The sequence below is a fragment of the Ambystoma mexicanum genome, chromosome 2p (assembly GCF_040938575.1).
Source record: "Ambystoma mexicanum isolate Mex_15411 chromosome 2p, UKY_AmexF1_1, whole genome shotgun sequence".
Lineage (NCBI taxonomy): Eukaryota > Metazoa > Chordata > Amphibia > Caudata > Ambystomatidae > Ambystoma > Ambystoma mexicanum.
The window spans coordinates 1,395,475,630-1,395,493,553 of NC_090923.1; the positions used below are offsets into that span (position 1 = coordinate 1,395,475,630).

The 17,924-nt window shown below is 48.4% G+C and overlaps 1 protein-coding gene across 2 annotated transcripts in view; it reads right to left on the minus strand.

Moving 5' to 3' along the window:
* The window catches only part of SCAP (SREBF chaperone), a 1,420,607-nt gene that overhangs the window by 846,082 nt on the left and 556,601 nt on the right, over positions 1-17,924 (minus strand). For both annotated transcript variants that reach the window (XM_069645830.1, XM_069645831.1), the window contains exon 11: positions 8,472-8,570. In XM_069645830.1, coding sequence (XP_069501931.1) covers positions 8,472-8,570 — 99 coding nt within the window. The remainder of the gene's footprint in view (positions 1-8,471; positions 8,571-17,924) is intronic.

A 17,924-nucleotide genomic window follows, 5' to 3' on the forward strand; every position in this document is an offset into this window, starting at 1 on the left:
GGCCGAGCAACCTTAAGAATTCGAAAGCCGGAAGACTCTGGGCTTGTTGAAATTTTGGGACCATCTGAAGAATGTGATGAGCCCTTACCTTGTGTGTCGAGCACATCACCAAGGAAGTGTCCAAAACGGCCCCTATGTACTGGAGTCATTGGGATGGTGTCAAATGCGACTTCTTGAAGTTGAGGGAGAAGCCCAGCTTGTGAAGGGAGTGGCAGGTGATGCTGAGGTGATCCAAGGCTTGTTCAGGAGAACGCGCCCTGATCAGCTAATCATCCTCTCCTGAGATGCGCTGCCACCACCACCATGACCTTGGTGAAGACCCTCACACGGAGGTGAGCCCGAAAGGTAGGACCCGAAATGGACAGTGGGAACCTCCAAACTGCGAACCTGAGGTATTTTCTGTGCTTGAGATGGATCGGCACATGAAAATAAGCATCCTGCAGGTCCAATGACATCAATCAATCCTAAAGTTGTAGGGCCTGAAGGATCTAAGAAAGAGTGCCCATCTTGAATTTGTCCTTCCTGAGGAACTTGTTCAAGTATCAAAAGTCCAAGATGGGCCTCGGTCCTCCGTCCTTCTTGGGTATCAAAAATTAAGGGGAATACCAACCCTTGTTCGACTCCGCCACAGACACTGGTTCTATAGCGCCTTTCTCCAACAGGCCGAAATTCTCCTGCAACAGGAGCGGATCTGGATTGTCGTGAGGCCATTGGAGAAAAGGGAGGCAGTAACCATGGGCGATTGTATCCAGAGCTTCGAGATGCTGCGACAGCCTGCCCCCCCACCGGAGAACAATGAGGCATGGCCTCAGAGCTGTTTAGGAGCGGCAGTGTCGGATGGCAAAGATGCAGCTGCCTGAGAGGCTTTGGCACCCCTACCTCGTCCACCACGAGTGCCTCTACGTAGGCCCCTTTGACTGGGCATCCCCCTCGCCTTTCCAAATGAGGGGTAATAGCGAAAGGAACTACCCCTCCATTTTTGTACCTTAGGATGAAAAGGCAGAGGCTGTCTGACAGATGCCCCAAAAGATTTGGCAGCTGCTTTGGAGGTCTGCAACTTCTAAAGGCTCTCGTCAGTATGTTGACACGTCAAAGGGCATGTTGAGAAGACAGGCTTGCACATCTGGTGCAACGCCGGACTTCCGCAACCACGCAAATCTGCGCATCATGGTACTCGTAGCCATGGACCTTGCAACACTATCTGCAGTGTCCCAGATTGAAGGGATTCACACATGGCATCCTTGCCATCCTTCACAATAGCTAGAAAACCATCCCTTTCCTCTCCTTCGGGAATATGCTCAGCCGCAAGCGAAACAATTCCACAGAGTGTGTGAAAATGTTAAGGCACAGGTGGAGTGGGCCGATTTCAGAGCCATACTCCCAGCCGAAAATACCTTTCGCACCCATCCATCCATCAATGCGTTCATCGTCCCTATCCGGAGGGATGGTAGGGTACGCTGCCTGCTTTGAGGTGGCTGTAGCCACCTGAACCACCAAACTCTCGGGAGTGGGGTGTGTGGACAGGTAGCTGGGGTCGCTACTGTATGGGCAGTATTTCTTTGACAAAGACTTGTTAACTGCCGGAATAGACTCCAGGGAAATCCAAGTAGCAGCCACCGTTTTTTGTAAAGCGACATGAAATGGCAACATGGGGTCAGTGGGGGGACCCTGATCCAAGATGTCAGTAAGGTCATCCTGATCATACTCAACCTGAGGCCTGGAACAACCCAGGTGCGCTACAACCCTCAACATCAGTCTCTTATAAGAAGATTCGGCATGCTCACCAGGCTCGAGTTTCCCAAACTCATCTCAGGAGATGTGTCGAGGCCACTGGCATCATGCAAGGACTGACACAGATTCTCAATCCGACTGTCCTTGTCAATTGAGACATTCTGGAGCATTAGGCGTCCCATAAAGAAGACCAAAAGGACCAATGTCCTCATTAGACCTCTCTTCATCGTCATCTTCATAAATATTCTGGAGAGACTGGAAAAACTCCTTCCTAGGGAGAGAGGCATTCAGGCCAGACAGGGAACCTTTTATGAGTCAGCAGGCCAAAGGTGGGTGTTAGTCTGGCACATATGGCATTCACACCATTCACAGCATATCAGGAACAGGCTTCACAGACTTAGCAGGAGCCTTTCTTGAAGGTTCAACAGCCACAGGGGCTTCCGTCTGCAAGTTCTGCCCAGCAGGAGTCGATGTCTCTGACTGTGTCGATGTCAAGAAAGGCACCAAAGTCTTTGAAGGTCTGACCCTGGTTAAAGAATCGACAAACTCACTCGACGGACACAGCGCTGGTGGCGTCGACACCTTCGACAACTTCTCAGGCTTAGATGGTTTCGTGGGAGACGAAGACCGCAACCCGGACCTCGCACGTCTCTGGCGATCCCCTAATGCCTTGTCCGAACGGGAACTCGACGCTCCCAATGTTTATCGTGCCGACTACCCGGGCCCGAGGGCGCATGAGCATCAGACCGAGACCGTTCCTTGCCGGCTTCAACCACAGGCGCGGACGGAACTGTGCTGTGAGATTGAAAAATCGAACATTTGCTTCCGAAAAGCCTCCCATTCCTCGGGGGTAGAGGATTTAGTGGGGCATGACATCCTTTTCGGGTATCCGTCATCGACGAGGAAGGCAAACGGTGACATGCTTCCGGGACCGCCTCGACTAAGAGGAAGAGTGGCGTGAACCACTCCGGGACCTAGATCTCCTGGAAGTTTTCTGACGAGGAGACTCTCGAATTGTCGGTCGACATACCAGTCGATTTGGATTAACGGGGTTTGGAAACACAGCCTACTTTTAATTATCCCAAAGGCTCCCGCAAGGCCTGGCACTTCGAGCAGTCGTCCGTGGCGTGGTCTTCGCCCAGGCACCACAAGCAGATACGGTGCAGGTCCGTGATGGGCATCCTGGACCCGTAGTCCTGACTTTTCTTGAAGCTAGATCGCGGGGTCATCGGTGTGGAAGAAGACATAATTGCACAATATGAAGTAGAAGACACGAGGCGTGCCAAGTTCTCGAAGCAAACATGTTTACGGAAAAAACAGAACTGAGGCTACGGGCGTCATGCGTGCTACCTATAACATCTAATGACGTCACCCTCGACGGAGGCCTTCGAGGGACATCGACCCGAAGGCATGCAAGGACGCCCTCTGCCGAAAAAATGTCCGAAGCAGCACAGCTGTGGACATTACTTGTCATGGATGTCATGATCCCAGTTAGTGAGCATAGCCATCATTCAGGCATTCAGGCCAGACAGGGAACCTTTTATCAGTCAGCAGGCCAAAGGTGGGTGTTAGTCTGGCACGTACAGCATTCACACCATTCACAGCATATGCTTCCTTAGACTCTAGTAATGTTTAACAATAACTTTTATACGCTAAACATGGCTGCCGCAAGATCCATTCACAAATTGCAGCACGTTCTATTCATATTGCAGAGGGAGCTATTTAAGCCCCGCCTCCGCTGGTACGCAAGCTTTGCGTCTTCTCCGCTGACAGCAGGTAACACTACTGGCGTTTCTCCTTACAGAACCTATAAAAGGAGAAAATAGAGACATTAGCCTTACAGAAAACAACAGAATACAATAGTTTATAGAAAAGACTTACCTGACCGAAGTCATTCTCCGAAGCGGTTATCTTCAGTCAGAAGTTTCATTCACAGCTGCAGCATCTTCAGTCAGCAGTTTTTGTTCGAAGCCGCAACATCTTCAGTCAGCAGTTTCTTCCGCAGCCACCGCATCCTTCGAAGGTAGTTTCCTCAGCTTTCCGAAAACCTGCAAACACAAAAGGTATTTAATTAACAAACGAACTTAACAGTTGATAAAAGAAGACGTTTAATAAGCTTTTACGTACCTGAAGGTTTAATCAAGTTTTTCCCCTCACAGTTATTTCCACACTCTTCTTTGAAGGCTGCAGTTCCTCCGTATAGGTGAACTTATGTTTTAAAACGTTTTCTCATCCTGAGTAACTCCGCGGCCATCCGCAGTCATAATTCTTATTCCAAATCCTGAGAACCTGCAAAAAGAAAAGAAAGAGCAAATTATTAGAAAGAGATCTCTCCAACATAGGAAATTATTTTAACCCTTAAGGATTACAATTTTGTCGCCAACTTACTTATCCAAAGACTCTTTCTTGAAAAATATAGACATTTCAAGGCAGAAATGCAATACATCAGCTACCCACGTTACCATTGTTTCTTCATTCCAACATGCCCCTGAAGAAAAGCAGGATAGAGAACTCCACATTAAATAAACAAGAATATACATCTCATGCAGTACAATCTCCGTTAGTAGACGTTATAGCATTTCTATTGTTATCATTGTTGTTTAACAGACAGAATCCTAGTGCCAAGGTAGCAGGTCCACAGGCTGGGAAGGCATTACGCTCCCGAGGAGTCCAGCTAAGCGTTACACTAGCTGAGGAATACGTTGGAGGACACAATCCATTTGAAATAAAGTTTGCCTGTGCTTAGTCACCACGAAATAAATACTCCTCACTCCAAATTCCATATAGATGTATTCAACAGGGAGCCTTGTCGGTAGTTTGAAAAGCCTTTTTAAGCAGTCTCTCTCTAATACTGTGAGTTTGCTAAGTTGTTTCAGGCTTCCATACCATATGGTGGGGAGGAGCTACATTTTGTATAGCATGACAATTGATTGAAGGGAATAGACCCCACATTTTGTGGCAATAGTTTTAATCCCTCCCAGTAGCTTATGTGTGGTAACCCTACTTTTTTTAATATTAGGCATTCCAATTTAATATATTATCAAACATTACCCCACGATAATCAAACAGACAATATCTATCTTGTTACTATTAAGACTTCATGTGTAGCGTTTCCGGTTAAATCTTGCTCTAGTCTTAAAGACCATGATTTTAGCTTTTAATGTTTTTCTAATTAAACCGTTGGCTTCAGAATATGCGTCAAGAAGGTTTCACTGATGTTGTAGTGCCCTTGATATGTAATCTAGTAAAATAAAATTGTCCGCATATCTGAGCCATTGTAAACGATATTGGCCTAGGCGATGAGAATTGTTCTTATCAGAAATCAGGGTAGATCCCATCAGAAATATATAGGTTGAATAATGTGGGAGCCATTAAGCAGCCTCGTTTTAGGCCCACATGCATGGGGTGTCCATTTTGTGAGATCCTTACTGACTGTGGCACTGGAGTACAAAGCCACCATAATTTTCATTAATCCTTCAGGTATCCCCAAACACAATAGTTTCTGCCATAACACATCTCTTTTTAATGTATCAAAGGCATAACTAAAGCCTACAAAGGCAACATACAGGGCCTCATCACGAGTTGGGAGGAAGCCCTTAAACCACATTTAAGGGTCCGCTCAATCACGAGTATGGCGTGTTTAGCCCCAGCTCAGAGCAGGGCGTACACACGCCGGAAAAATGCTGATTTTCGGCGCAATTACTGCACAGTAATACGGCTGAAAATTCCCCATTGGGTCCAAAGGACCAAATGACCCAGTGGGGAATGGGGAATAACGTTTACCCCGCAACCCGTGATCCTGCGGTAATACTGCTGGACTGGTGGGCAATAACGCAAATAAAGTTGGGCCCAACTCGTGATGAGGCCCACAGTGTTTGGTTTGAGTAAGGGCAATTATCTGGTCCATTGCACTGGTCCCCTTGCAGAATCCAGTCTGGTTGAGGGATAAGATGTTTTCCTCATTATTCCAATCATTTCGCTATTTTAATAATAGGCAGGCAAATATTTTGGCCTGGGCATCTATCATAGCCAATATTCTAGTAATGCTAATGGATAAATGTAAGTGCAATAGTATATGGACCCATATACTTGGATCATGTTATTAATGTTTGACATGGAATCCTCCCTACAACTAAGAGTGAATTTGGAGGGTGCTCTCTCTAGATGGTACCCACATCGCCAGGCCAGAGACAAGGTTGTGTTCAGGCCTGGTGCCTACACAATTTGCAGGTCTCAGATATTCAAAAGGCCTTGGCTAAATCCAATATTTTTCCATAAAAATTGACACCCTTAAAAATAGGTTGGCTGGTTGATCTACGCGGTTTATAGTGATTGCATTGAATGCCAAAGCATTGAATACCTTAGCATATAAAAAAAAGCAATGAAAAAAAAGCATCAAATGCATTTTTTTTCTTTTTTAATGGGGGTCCCCCCCAACCCCTGTTTTTGTACCCCTTAAGACCATTATAATTAAAATAAAACCTTTACCTTTGAAAAAAATGCATTCAATGCTTTCTATTCGATGCAATGACTGGATACAATCTACGCAGATGACTATTTTTCTGGACACCACACTGATTGGTTTTCAAAGTAGTCTACATGGCTCTGTAAATTGTGCATTAGAAAATAATGTGAACATTGGTGTAGCAAAAACCAAAGCAATTAACTTTAAAAGAAATAGAAAAGTCAAAGGTTTTAAATGGAGAGGCCACAATGACTGTCTTGAAGAAGTGAACCAACTTCGGTTACGTAATCGCTAATAGACAACATCATACATGGAGTATGAAGAGGAGGTCCTTTACAGTACGAGCAAACATCATACGAGCCAAATACGGACGATACTAAATACAACTGTTGGTAGAACTTTACCAGGCAAAAGTCACTCCTTGTATTCTGTATGGCCTTGAATTATTGAATATAGCTAATGGGATTTGGTTAAGAGTCAAGAAGGCCCATTTTGGAGGATTGTGTTTAATGCTTCCTCTTTCCTTTGCTATTACAGTTATCAAATGTGAATTAGGCCCCCAATCATGGAAGTCCATCAAGATACTTAATAAATAGAACCATTATCTGCAGCTATGTACAAAGAATATTAACTTATTCACTGAACCCATGTGTATTGCAACACAAGGTAAAGTAGTGGTTGTCAATTCCTTTGTGAACACCACGTAAAAAAAAAATGATTTGGATAAAACTACTGTATCTGTTAATCATATGCTGCTTAAGTGCAAATTTAAGCAATACAGGATAGAAAAGAAAGAATATGTGAAATACCCTCCAGTACTGTCAACTGCAATGTTTTACTTAAAGAAATTCCCTTTCCTGAACATTAAAATTGGTAAATGAGATTCCAATTTAACTTATTATATACATTGGAAGTGGTAGATCCAAGAAGAAGAATTGACCCCTTATTTTGCAATTGCCTCTTAGGTAAATCTCACCTGGAAGAAACTTTGGAATACGTGATAATCGAGTGGGGACTATCAGGATAACATTGCTGGGAAAATGTGTACATTCTCCAGCCTCCCTAGCTGAAGAATCATTCTCGTCAAGACTAATGCAGACTTCACAGTTATCTTTGACCTTAGCCCTGGTCACATTTTTAAAGGCGGTGTTTGCTCTTTTGGGGTAAAAAGTTTACTTAGTACAGTAAGCGAGGGAAGTTATTACAGTGATTGATCTATGATGTATGGTATGCTGGTGGCACCATGCACATTGTTATGAGTTAATAGCAAAAGACAGACGTAGGGTTAAGACATTATTGCACTTTAATAAGGCAGTCTCCTAACACCTTTGGCATGTGACATATGTTTTTACAATATGGAATCATATACCAGCTCCCTAATAATACAGTCCTAGATTATTAATGCAAGACAAATAGGCCATAAATGTCATGATAGTTTTATGAAAGTTTGATGTTGTACATAATAGGATCTTTTACTGTTATTGTAAGCACTGTGCACGCTGGTTGACAATTCTAACCACAAATGCTTGATGTGTGATGAAGAGTAGAATTGTGACCATATGAACTGATTCTCTGTAAAGAAAAAAAAAGTATTATGTTAAACTGTATTAAATGATGTGAAGGTCATGTTCCTTTACATATAACTTGATATGATTATATTATTTATTTATTTTTTTATACTTGATTCAACTATTTTACTAGTTTTTACAAGTTGTGTGAGTCCTTTCAGATTCCTTGTCTCTCTTTGTTCCTTTAGATGAAAATAACATTTTTAAGAGGTCTTTCTTTGCTGAAGAGGAAAGAAAGTTTCCTTAAGTCTCAGTTAATGTAGTTCTAATTCCTTTACTGTTTCGGCAAGTTAGTTGGTATCCAGGTTAAGGCTTTCTATAAAGTTTCCTACTGCAATCACCGGTTTGAGGTCATGTTCCTTTACATATAACTTGATATGATTATGTTATTTATTGTTGTGCTAATTTGAAAGTTTTAATTTATAAACCAAACCACAATTTAAAAAAAAGATGATTACAATTCATTGTATCCGAAACCAGAGTTTTTGCTGTAGGTGTTTGCTTAGTGAAAGAGAATGATATTCACAGTTTATGAATCTGGGGAGATCCATTGCTGGAAATGTGCACTCTACAGAATCCCCTCAACAGTGAATGCACAAGTACAATAGCTTTAGACATGCATGCCACCTCACATTGCACACAAATCTACACTCATCATGAAAGAATAAGAGACACACAGAGATACAGCTGTTCCCCTCACCCCATACCTCCATTCTCCGGATGTCGATGGACAGGACTGTCGTAAAGAAGAGCATCTGTAGGAAGAAGTCTGACACTAGGCCAACCACAGCAAAAAGGCAGAACTCCTGAAATGCAGAAATGGGATAGGTTTAATGATTGGAAACCATTACAGAATGGCATGGTCATAACTCAAAGCACAGTAGTGTTGGCAGCATCAATCTGCAGACCAGGTACTCACACTGGATCAATTATATAAAAAGGGAATAGTGTTAGAACCTCGTGGTCCGTAGCAACGACAAAAATTTTAAAAGCTGCACTGGATGAATGCACAAAAGCGACACAAAACGTCTAAACTGAAACTGAAACTAAAGTACACAGAAGTGAAGAGAAAATGAAGTAAACCACTTTTCAAAATCATAAAATTGATAAACGCAAACAAAAAAAACGGGTAACATTTCAAGAATGCATCTCGGAAGGTCAAATTTCATTTATGTTTCATATGCATGTTTGGCCCTATTGGGCATTCCATGATGAACTAAGCACAATCAAGATATACATAATGGATTAAATAGGAAATGTAGAAGGAAAAGCAAACAGTATTCCAATTAGTCCAATAAAACAGTGCAAAGTTAGGAATTCTAAAAATTCAACTGGAAGGAAGAACATTTAGAAAAATAGAAGGTTAAAAGAGCTTTCAAACAATCAGTCCAGTGAAAATGTGCAAAATTAGCAATGTTAGTATTTTCAAAAATCTAACGTTTCCTTAATGGCTTGAAGCATTAGCTTTATTGAATGCGGTTTCTGTATACTATTTGATTTATGCATCACGATTGCCTTTGTTATGTAGCTGCAGCCTTGGAGTTATACGCTTGGGCAAATTAACTGCATCTGGAGTGGAACTGACACTTCTCACACTCCTATGGCTTACAGACTGGGGAAATGAGAGCTATGGACATAAAGAACAAGTTACTTACCTGTAACTGTTGTTCTCCAGCATGGGTCTGTCATGGATTCACATGCTCATGAATATTCCCCGTCGCGTCGTCAGGCTCGGAATCCTCGGTAAAGGAAAAAATCAGTTTAGTTTCTTAACTGTCTTTCTATAAGTAACCAATAAATGGTCTCTAGGTCATACTGCCCCAGCCAATGTCTGCCCTCTACCTAAGCCCCTTCTCTGGCAGCCATCTTCAGATTTGGTAGCACGTAAAGTGGCAGTAGGACCAAGAGAAGAGCCACAGAGGGGTAGGAGGGAGGGTTTGCATGTGAATCCATGCCAGGCGCATGCTGGAGAACAACAGTTATAAGTAAGTAACTTGTTCCTTCTCCAGCATGGGGTCTGGCATGGATTCACATGCTCATCAAAACAAGAATACATAACAGTACACACATGCACAACCACGGGAGGTGGCAAGGCTCAACGTTAAGCATCCCTTACCTCCTCGCCAGGCTCACCTTCAAGCGAACAGGTTGCGCATCACTGCATGGCCGACTCTGGACTCCTCCCTGGAATTCCGGTAAACGCAGTGGAATCTCGTGAAGGTGTGCGTCGACACCCACGTAGCAGCCCTGCATATGTCCAGCAGGGGCACACCAGACAAGAACGCTGTGGTAGCAGCGATCGCTCTGGTTGAATGGGCTCTCGGACGGCCGGGCAACGGTCGGTTTGCCAACCGGTGACAGTGCATGATGCAGCCGGAGAGCCATCTGGAAATAGAAGCCTTCGAGAGGGCCTTCCCTTGGTTCACAGGTCCAAAGTTTACAAACAGCTGTGATGTCTTCCGAGACTCTTCGTGCGGTCCACGTAGAACTTCAGCGCTCTAGCCACATCCAGCGATTGCAAAGTCCTCTCAGCCGGCGACGAAGGTGTGTAGAGGAGGTCCCAGACATGGCCTGCACCCCCGCCCCGCATTTCGAGCTACCAAGAAAGTACTCACCAAGATATGTGACATACGAGGAGCAGCTGAACCAACAGAGAGCTGCAACGGGACTTTTCCCTGTGTATGTAAGAAGATCCATACCTGTTGATACAACCATAACTCGACAACCCTGGGCAGCAAGGTACCCTATCAGACAGCCATACCAGCCATTAGCACGAAATGAGGAATACCTACACACGGTCCACGAGGAGACCCCTAAAGCCTTAATGGAAGGCCAATGGAAATAAACCAAGGGCCTAAGCAGCCCCGAGAACTAACGGAATTGGTAACTGAAAGCAAGCAAGCCCGTACTGATAACTTTGAAGACAAATGCAATAAACGCAGAGGAGAGACAATGTTAAAACATGAGGAAATGGTGCAACAAGACAAGATGAAAGCAACCGCCATCTCAAATGTGTGTAAATAGGCTTGAAACGCAAGATGCTAAGAAATCGATACTGCCTGCAATGCTTAGTAGGAGATAGAGAGGCAAGCGCCAACCATATATCTACCTCAATAAGGCACATTATACAAGTACGACTCCATTTTGTAAAAGCAGAATTGTACCCAGGTGGCCAGAGGCCTGACAGGCCAAGTTTCGAAACTCAGCCAAAGGCAAGAGAAGGAGCGGAATCAGAACTCAACAAGAGGGGCTCATGCCGAGGAAATCGAGGTCAACCAGAGAAGCGGAGGAGAGCATGAGCTCACAAGACTCCAGCTTCAGAGCATGCCATCCCGCCCATGAAGGTCAAGATAAGAGAGACCCATGCAGGTGGCCAAGCTAACACAGAATTAAATACATGAAAAGCTGGAAACTAAAGCAGATTCACAGTGAACTAACATGTGACCAGACAGGCGCGAAGATTACCACCGCCTGATGTCATCCAGAACTCGAGGATGCCATAACTTTTCCTGATAAGAGACTACAGATCCGAGGCCATATCCAGCCAACTAATTGACACATAGCCCTAAACCACTGATTGATAGAAAGGAGGAAGGGTGAATCTTGGGGCACTAGGCACCTGGGTGTCTATTCTGCATGCTGCTAATTAAAATGGAGATTTATGTTTAGGGTTGTAACTTGCCCAATCAAAATGGACCATGTAATCTAGGGTCCTATAGACAATGTAACCAATAAGACGTCGTACTTGTAGTGACGTCAATCACGTGTGTTGTAGAGGGAGGGGCGTATACGCCCACCCGATAAGAGTTATCCAATCCACATGCTTTATTTCCATATACAGATATAGTACCTATACTTAAGTTACCTTTGCCAACCAATTATATTGTATGATGATTTTTTGTAAAATTAGACGTCAATGATGACGAATTTTGCCCATAGAAGAGGCTGTTTGACTCCCGCTGTAATATGCTAGGGGCTTATACCCCAGTGAGGTTCGCTGCTGATTTCCACTTGCTGATGTATGTATCATTAAACGGACTCGGACTTCCCTTTGCCAATTTATTGAGTCCTGGTTATTGAGTCGTGCTGGAGTATGTGAATCCTCCACCCTGTCCTCACATGGTGCAGCTATCTTGTATTACAAGTTCTCGTGGATGAGTGCTGACCAATGGGCCCGCCAGTAATTTCCTCTCCTCGTGAACAGGTGACGGGAAGAAAACAGGTAACACCAAGGGCTCGTTGAGATGGAAGTCTGACGGCACCTTGGGCATGAAGGAGGGGTGCGTCCTCAGCACCACCCTCGTCTCGTGGAAAGTCAGGTATGGAGGCTTGCAGGAGAGGGCCTGGATCTCTCCCACTCGTCGTGCGGAGGTGATGGCCACAAGAAACGCTGTTTTCCACAACAGGAACTTCAACAGCGCCGAATGCAGAGGCTTGAATGGCGGCCCCATGAGCCTGGTCAGCACCACGTTGAGCTCCCACGCTGGGGCCGGAGCCTTCACCGGCGGGAACGATCAGAACAGTCCCTTCATGAACTCCTTCACCAGGCGATGGGACCACAGGTATGAGCGCCCCGGAGTTCTGGTATAGCGGGAGATCGCCGCCAGATGGATCTTGATGGAGGCATGGGCCAGCCCCTCCTTGGCCAATGACAATAAGTACGGCAGCACTTGAGGGGCCGTAATCCGCAGAGGGTTAATCTTCTGTGCGCAACACCAGACAAAGAACCTCTTCCACTTATGTCCATAGCACTTGAGAGTTGAGGACACCCTGGCCTTTGCAAGCACCTCCTTGCAGTCCGCCGGGATATCGTACCCTCTAAACTCTAGTGCTGCAGAAGCCAGGCCTGCAAGTTCAGCGACCCTGGGTCGTGATGGAGGATGGCACCTCCTTCTGTGGCGAGGAGATCCACGTCCGTCAGCAGCTTGACTGGGGCAGGGGGGGGAGGCGCTGACAAGTCCAGAAGGTTCGGGAACCAGATCTGTCTCGGCCACGCCGGTACGACGAGGATGATCCTGCACCGCGACCTCTTGAGTTGGTTGATGAGTCGCAGCAGCAACGGCGGGAACGCATAAAGCAACAGGCCGTCCCAGGGGAATGAGAAGGCATCGCCCATGCTTCCCGGCTGGGGAAACCTGCTGTCAAACCTCCGGCACTTGGTGTTCGCCGCCGTCGCGAATAGGTCGATCTGGGGATTGCTCCATCGTTGGAATAGCAATCCACTTATCCTTTCGCAGCTCCCACTCGTAGCACGAGCGCAGCTCCCTGCTGAGCGAGTCAGCGATCGTGTTCTTTATTCCTGCTAGGTGGAAGGGCACCAGAAACATCCCCTGGGCGACGGCCCAGTGCCACAGATCCTGGGCCTCCATGGATAGGGCTGGGGATCTGGTACCTCCGTGCTTCCTGATGTAGAACATTGTGGTGGTGTTGTCGGTGAAGATCCTCACCACCTTGCCCTTGAGGGACGGGAGGAACAACCTGAGGGCCCAGAACACGGCTAGGAGCTCCAGGACATTGATGTGTAGGGACCTCCCCTCCGGGAGCCAAAGGCCTCCTGCGTGGAGATCTCCGGTGTGCGCGCCCTATCCCTCCAGGGAGGCATCCGTTGTCACCGTCTCCTGATGTGCCGGGGTCTGGAAGTCCGTACCCGCTGCCAGAGGCACGCGGGCGCCCCACCACCGGATCGCTTGCCGGAACGTCTCGTTGAGCGGGATCCTGTCTTCGTAGCTGCCCGCTGCATGCATCCACCGGGCGTTGAGGAACTCTTGCAGTGGCCGCATCCGCAGTCTGCACAGGCGCACTAGGTAGATGCACAAGGACATCATGCCGAGAAGGGACTTGATGGACCTCACCCTGGCCACGTCCATGGTCAGCAGCTGTTGCACCTTGCCCATGATGGCCTTCGTCCTTTCCTCCAGTCACGCTACTGTGTCGAGCTTGGCTCCCAGAAACAGTGCGACCTGCGACGGAACCAGGTGGGATTTGGTGAAGTTGATGGAGAATCCCAGATCCGTGAGCAGTTGGACGGTCTTCACTGTGTGCCCGACGGCGAGTTCCCTTGTCTTTGCTCGGATGAGCCAATCGTCCAGTTAGGGGTAGATGTGGATCCCCTGCAAGTGCAGCCGCGCGGCCACTGGTGCTAGGCACTTGGTGAATACCCTGGACGCCAACTTCAATTCGAAAGGAAGGGCCTTGAACTGGTAGTGCCGTCCTTGGACTACGAATCTGAGAAACTTTCGATGTCCTTTTAGAATGGGGATGTGGAAGTACGCATCCTTCAAGTCCAACGACGACAGGAAATCGCCCTCCTTCCAGCTGTCCCAGCACGTGCTGGAGGGTGACCATCCGGAACTTCTGTGCCTTGAAGTATTTGTTCAGTCGCAGGTCCAGGATGGGACGCCATCCTCCTGTCTTGTTCTTTACGAGGAAGTACCTTGAGTAAACTCCGGAACCCCGAAGCCTCTTTTGGGACGACTCGATGGCACCTTTCTTGAGCATCGCACTTACTTCCAACAGTAGTTGAGGGACGTGATTTTCCTTCCTGGCCACGGGTGGAATGCGAGGGCACTTCTGTAGAAACTCGAGAGCTTGCCCCTGGGCCAGGGCACCCAGCACCCAACAGTCGGTGGAGATGGACTCCCACACGCTGACGAAATTCGCCAGCCGGCCTCCCAACGGGGTGCTTCGGTGGGGGCCCGACGCCACGGCCGGTTCAGTCCTGTTTTGAGGCCGCCTTAGCCTCCCTGGCGACGACGGCGGGATCCGCCCAATTTGCCTCATCCCCTATAGGCTTCCTGCGACGAAGAACGGGCCGCTTGACGGTAGGTAGAGGAGCCGCCGCTGGAACTTTTGGAGGCCCCTTGCTTGCCTCCGGCGTTCCGAAAGGATGGCCGTCGTTGCTGGAGAACTCCTAAGGCCTGGGCTGTCTCCGTGTCCGTTTTGATGGCTTGCAGGGACTCCGACTGTTTTCCCAAACAGGTTGTTCCTGTCGAAGGGCATGTCCAACACCTTGGCCTGAATGTCCTGGCGGAAATCTGTCGCCTTGAGCCATCCGCACCGTCTGAGGCAAACGCCGTTGCCCAACTGGCGGAAACCGGTGTCAGCGATGTCCGTCTCCACCGTTATGGCGTGGTCCGACGCCACTTCGCCTTCCTGCAAGATTTCCAGGGCCTCCACCCTCTTGTCGTCCGGTAGGAAGTCCAACAAAGGAGCGATCTTATACCATAACTCCCTGTTGTAGCGGGCAACAATCGCCAAGGCGTTGGCCGCCTTAATCGTCGTCGCTGCCGACGAGATGACCCGTCGTCCCATCATGTCCAGTTTCTTTGCCACGCCGTCCGGCTAGGAAGTCTATGTTGAGGCCGATGCCCCCCCCCCCGCCTTCTTCCTGGCCGCCTTAGAGACAACCGAATCCGGGGTCGGCTGTCTGCTTCTCGTAGCGGTCCCTTTTTGCTGGCGTCGTAGACGGGTTCTTGAGAAGTGAAAGTCCCTCTTCCCAGATGTCATCCAGCAGAGGCACAGGAAGGACCGTCTTCCTCTTGGCCTTGCGCCGTTGGTAGAGGAACCCCTCTTTCTTCTTCTCTTCGGGGCAGAGCTGGAAAAGCTTGGATGCCCTGGCGATCATTGCATGGAAAGATCCAATCTCATCGGGCGGGGAAGCCCAAGGAGGGGGAGGGGGGGGGACAACGGGAGGTCCACCCCGTCGTCACCACCGTCCTCGTCAGTGCCCATCGTGGCCATGTCCGTACCCGTGCCCATCTCCGGGGACCGTGGAGAAGGTTGAGCAGGCCGCGAGGGCTGAAAAGCTGGGGGAGGATATGTCCTTCTCCTCTTAAGTGGTGGACTTTCCGATGGGCCTGGCTCTGCCTCCTCCGTCGGGCCTGGTTCCGGCTCCTCCGTCGGGGGTAGGGGCAATCTCGTCCTTATTTCCATACATAAGGATTGTATTGCCAACAAAATGGCCGCCGAGTTGTCCTGCGGCACTGGCTGCGACGGGCACGACGGTTGATCTGGAACCTCGTCGGCACCGCCGTCGCTCTCGTCGTCCCCGTCGTGGGGATTCCTCCCGACGGGCTGGGCCTCCTCCATGCCCACGTCGTGGCTCTCGATCAGTTCCTCCTCGGAGGCTGTGTCCGTATCCACGATGGCCACCGCCCCCCACTTCCTTTTTCCGCCGAGGATTTCACGGGGGTCTTATCGATGGGCTTGAAAGAGGCCTCCCTCTGCGGTGGCAGGGAGACTCTGGGCCCCGAGGTCGCTTCCACCGGTGCAACCTCCACAGGCTGCGCCAAGGCTGCCGCAACTTTCTCAATAGAGGCCTTGGCCGGGTGAATCAAGGCCTTCACCACCGACTGCGCGCCTGAGGCCTTCACCTTGGGGAGAGGGTCCTCGCTTCGCTCCCCCTCTGCCGGAACCTTCGAGATCGACCAGGGCCTCTCCAGAAGCTTAGCTGGGTTCTCGGATTTCCTCTTACCCGAGCCAGAGCGTTGGCTCTTGGTTGATGGCACCGGGGAGGATGCGCCCTGCATGGCAGCCGAGGAGCCCGACCGTTCGGCGCTCCCGGTGCCTGCGGACTCATGGTGCTTAGCCTTCTTTTGGGCCCCCGTCGGCGGGGCGCCCTCACAGGACTTAGAAGACCGCTCGGACGACTTCTTTTTCTTCTCACCTGACAGACTTTTTCCCTCCAGCCAGTTGGCAAGAGGAAGATGGCGGTCCCTCATGGTCCGCTCCGACATGTTCCTGCAAAACACAGTCCTTCTCCACGTGCGTTTTGTCCTCATGAAGACAGTAGAGGCATAAAGAATGCTCGTCCTCCTTGAACACATTCTGCAGCTGGCATCCAGGGCAGGCCCTAACAGCTTCCCGGGCGTTGAGCTTCCTTTCTCCTGGGCCATGTCCGGGGTAGGCCTCAGAAACTCCTGGACTCCTCCAAAAGCGTAACTCGACGAAATCTTCACCCTTGAGGGGCGTAGAAAACTCGGAAACGGATCCCCATTGATCGGATGTAGAAACGGTGGAGCTTGAGGCTCTATTTAACCAAAAAATGAGAAATTCTCTTTGAAAAAGCAAAAAAACGCAGCAAAAGCTCGAGAGCTATAGCACGAGGACTCCCAACACTTGAACGTGCGGTAAAAGTCTGAGGATGGCTGCCAGGGGCGGAACTTAGGGAGAGGGCAGTCATTGGCTGGGGGCAGTATGACCCAGAGATCAGTGATTGGTTACTACTAGGAAAGACAGATCAGAAACGAAACTGATACTGATTTTTTTCTGTACCGTGGATTCCCAGCCTGACGACGGGGAATATTCATGAGCATGTGAATCCATGCCAGACCCCATGCTGGAGAAGTAGATAAATACTGTAGAAGCTGTAACACTTGTCAGACATCTGGCAAGAGTGGAGCCAAGAATGTGGCACCTTTAGTGCCTCTCCCAGTGGTGGGAGTCCCTTTTGAAAGAGTAGGGATTGACCTTGGTGGTCCCTTAAACCCTCCCACATCTTCAGGCAACTGTTTTATATTGGTTGTGGTGGACCATGCTACCAGGTATCCTGAAGCTATACCTATGAGCACTGTTACTGCTCAGGCAGTGGCTAAGGTCCTCCTTGGTATTTTTACCAGGGTTGGGTTTCCTAAGGAGGTTATCTCAAACAGGGGGATCAATGTTATGTCCCACTACATGTAAGCCATGTGGAAAAACTGTGGAGTTACCTACAAGTTCTGAACAGCCTACCATCCTCAGACCAATGGGTTGGTAGAGAGGTTTAACAGAAATATGAAGAGCATGATGGGTGTCTTAGAAGAACCCCTTAAATGAAAGTGGGACCTTCTACTGCCATGCCTTCTCTTAGCTTCTAGAGTAGTCCCTCAGGAAGGGGTTGGCCTCAGCCCCTTTGAGCTTCTCTATGGTCATCCAGGTTAGAGGTCCATTGGCCCTAATCGAGGAGGGATTGGAGAGTGCTCCTTCCCACAAGCCAGTAAGAGTCACTGACTATGTGTTAGGTCTCCGAAGGAGAATGAAACACATGATGACAGAAGCTTCTGATAACTTGAAAGCAGGTCAGGCTCTGGTGAAGCATTGGCATGACCAGAAGGCCAACATTGTTGAGCTTACTCCAGACCAGCTAGGTCTAGTTATGGTACCTAAAAGTGAGAGGGCCTTAC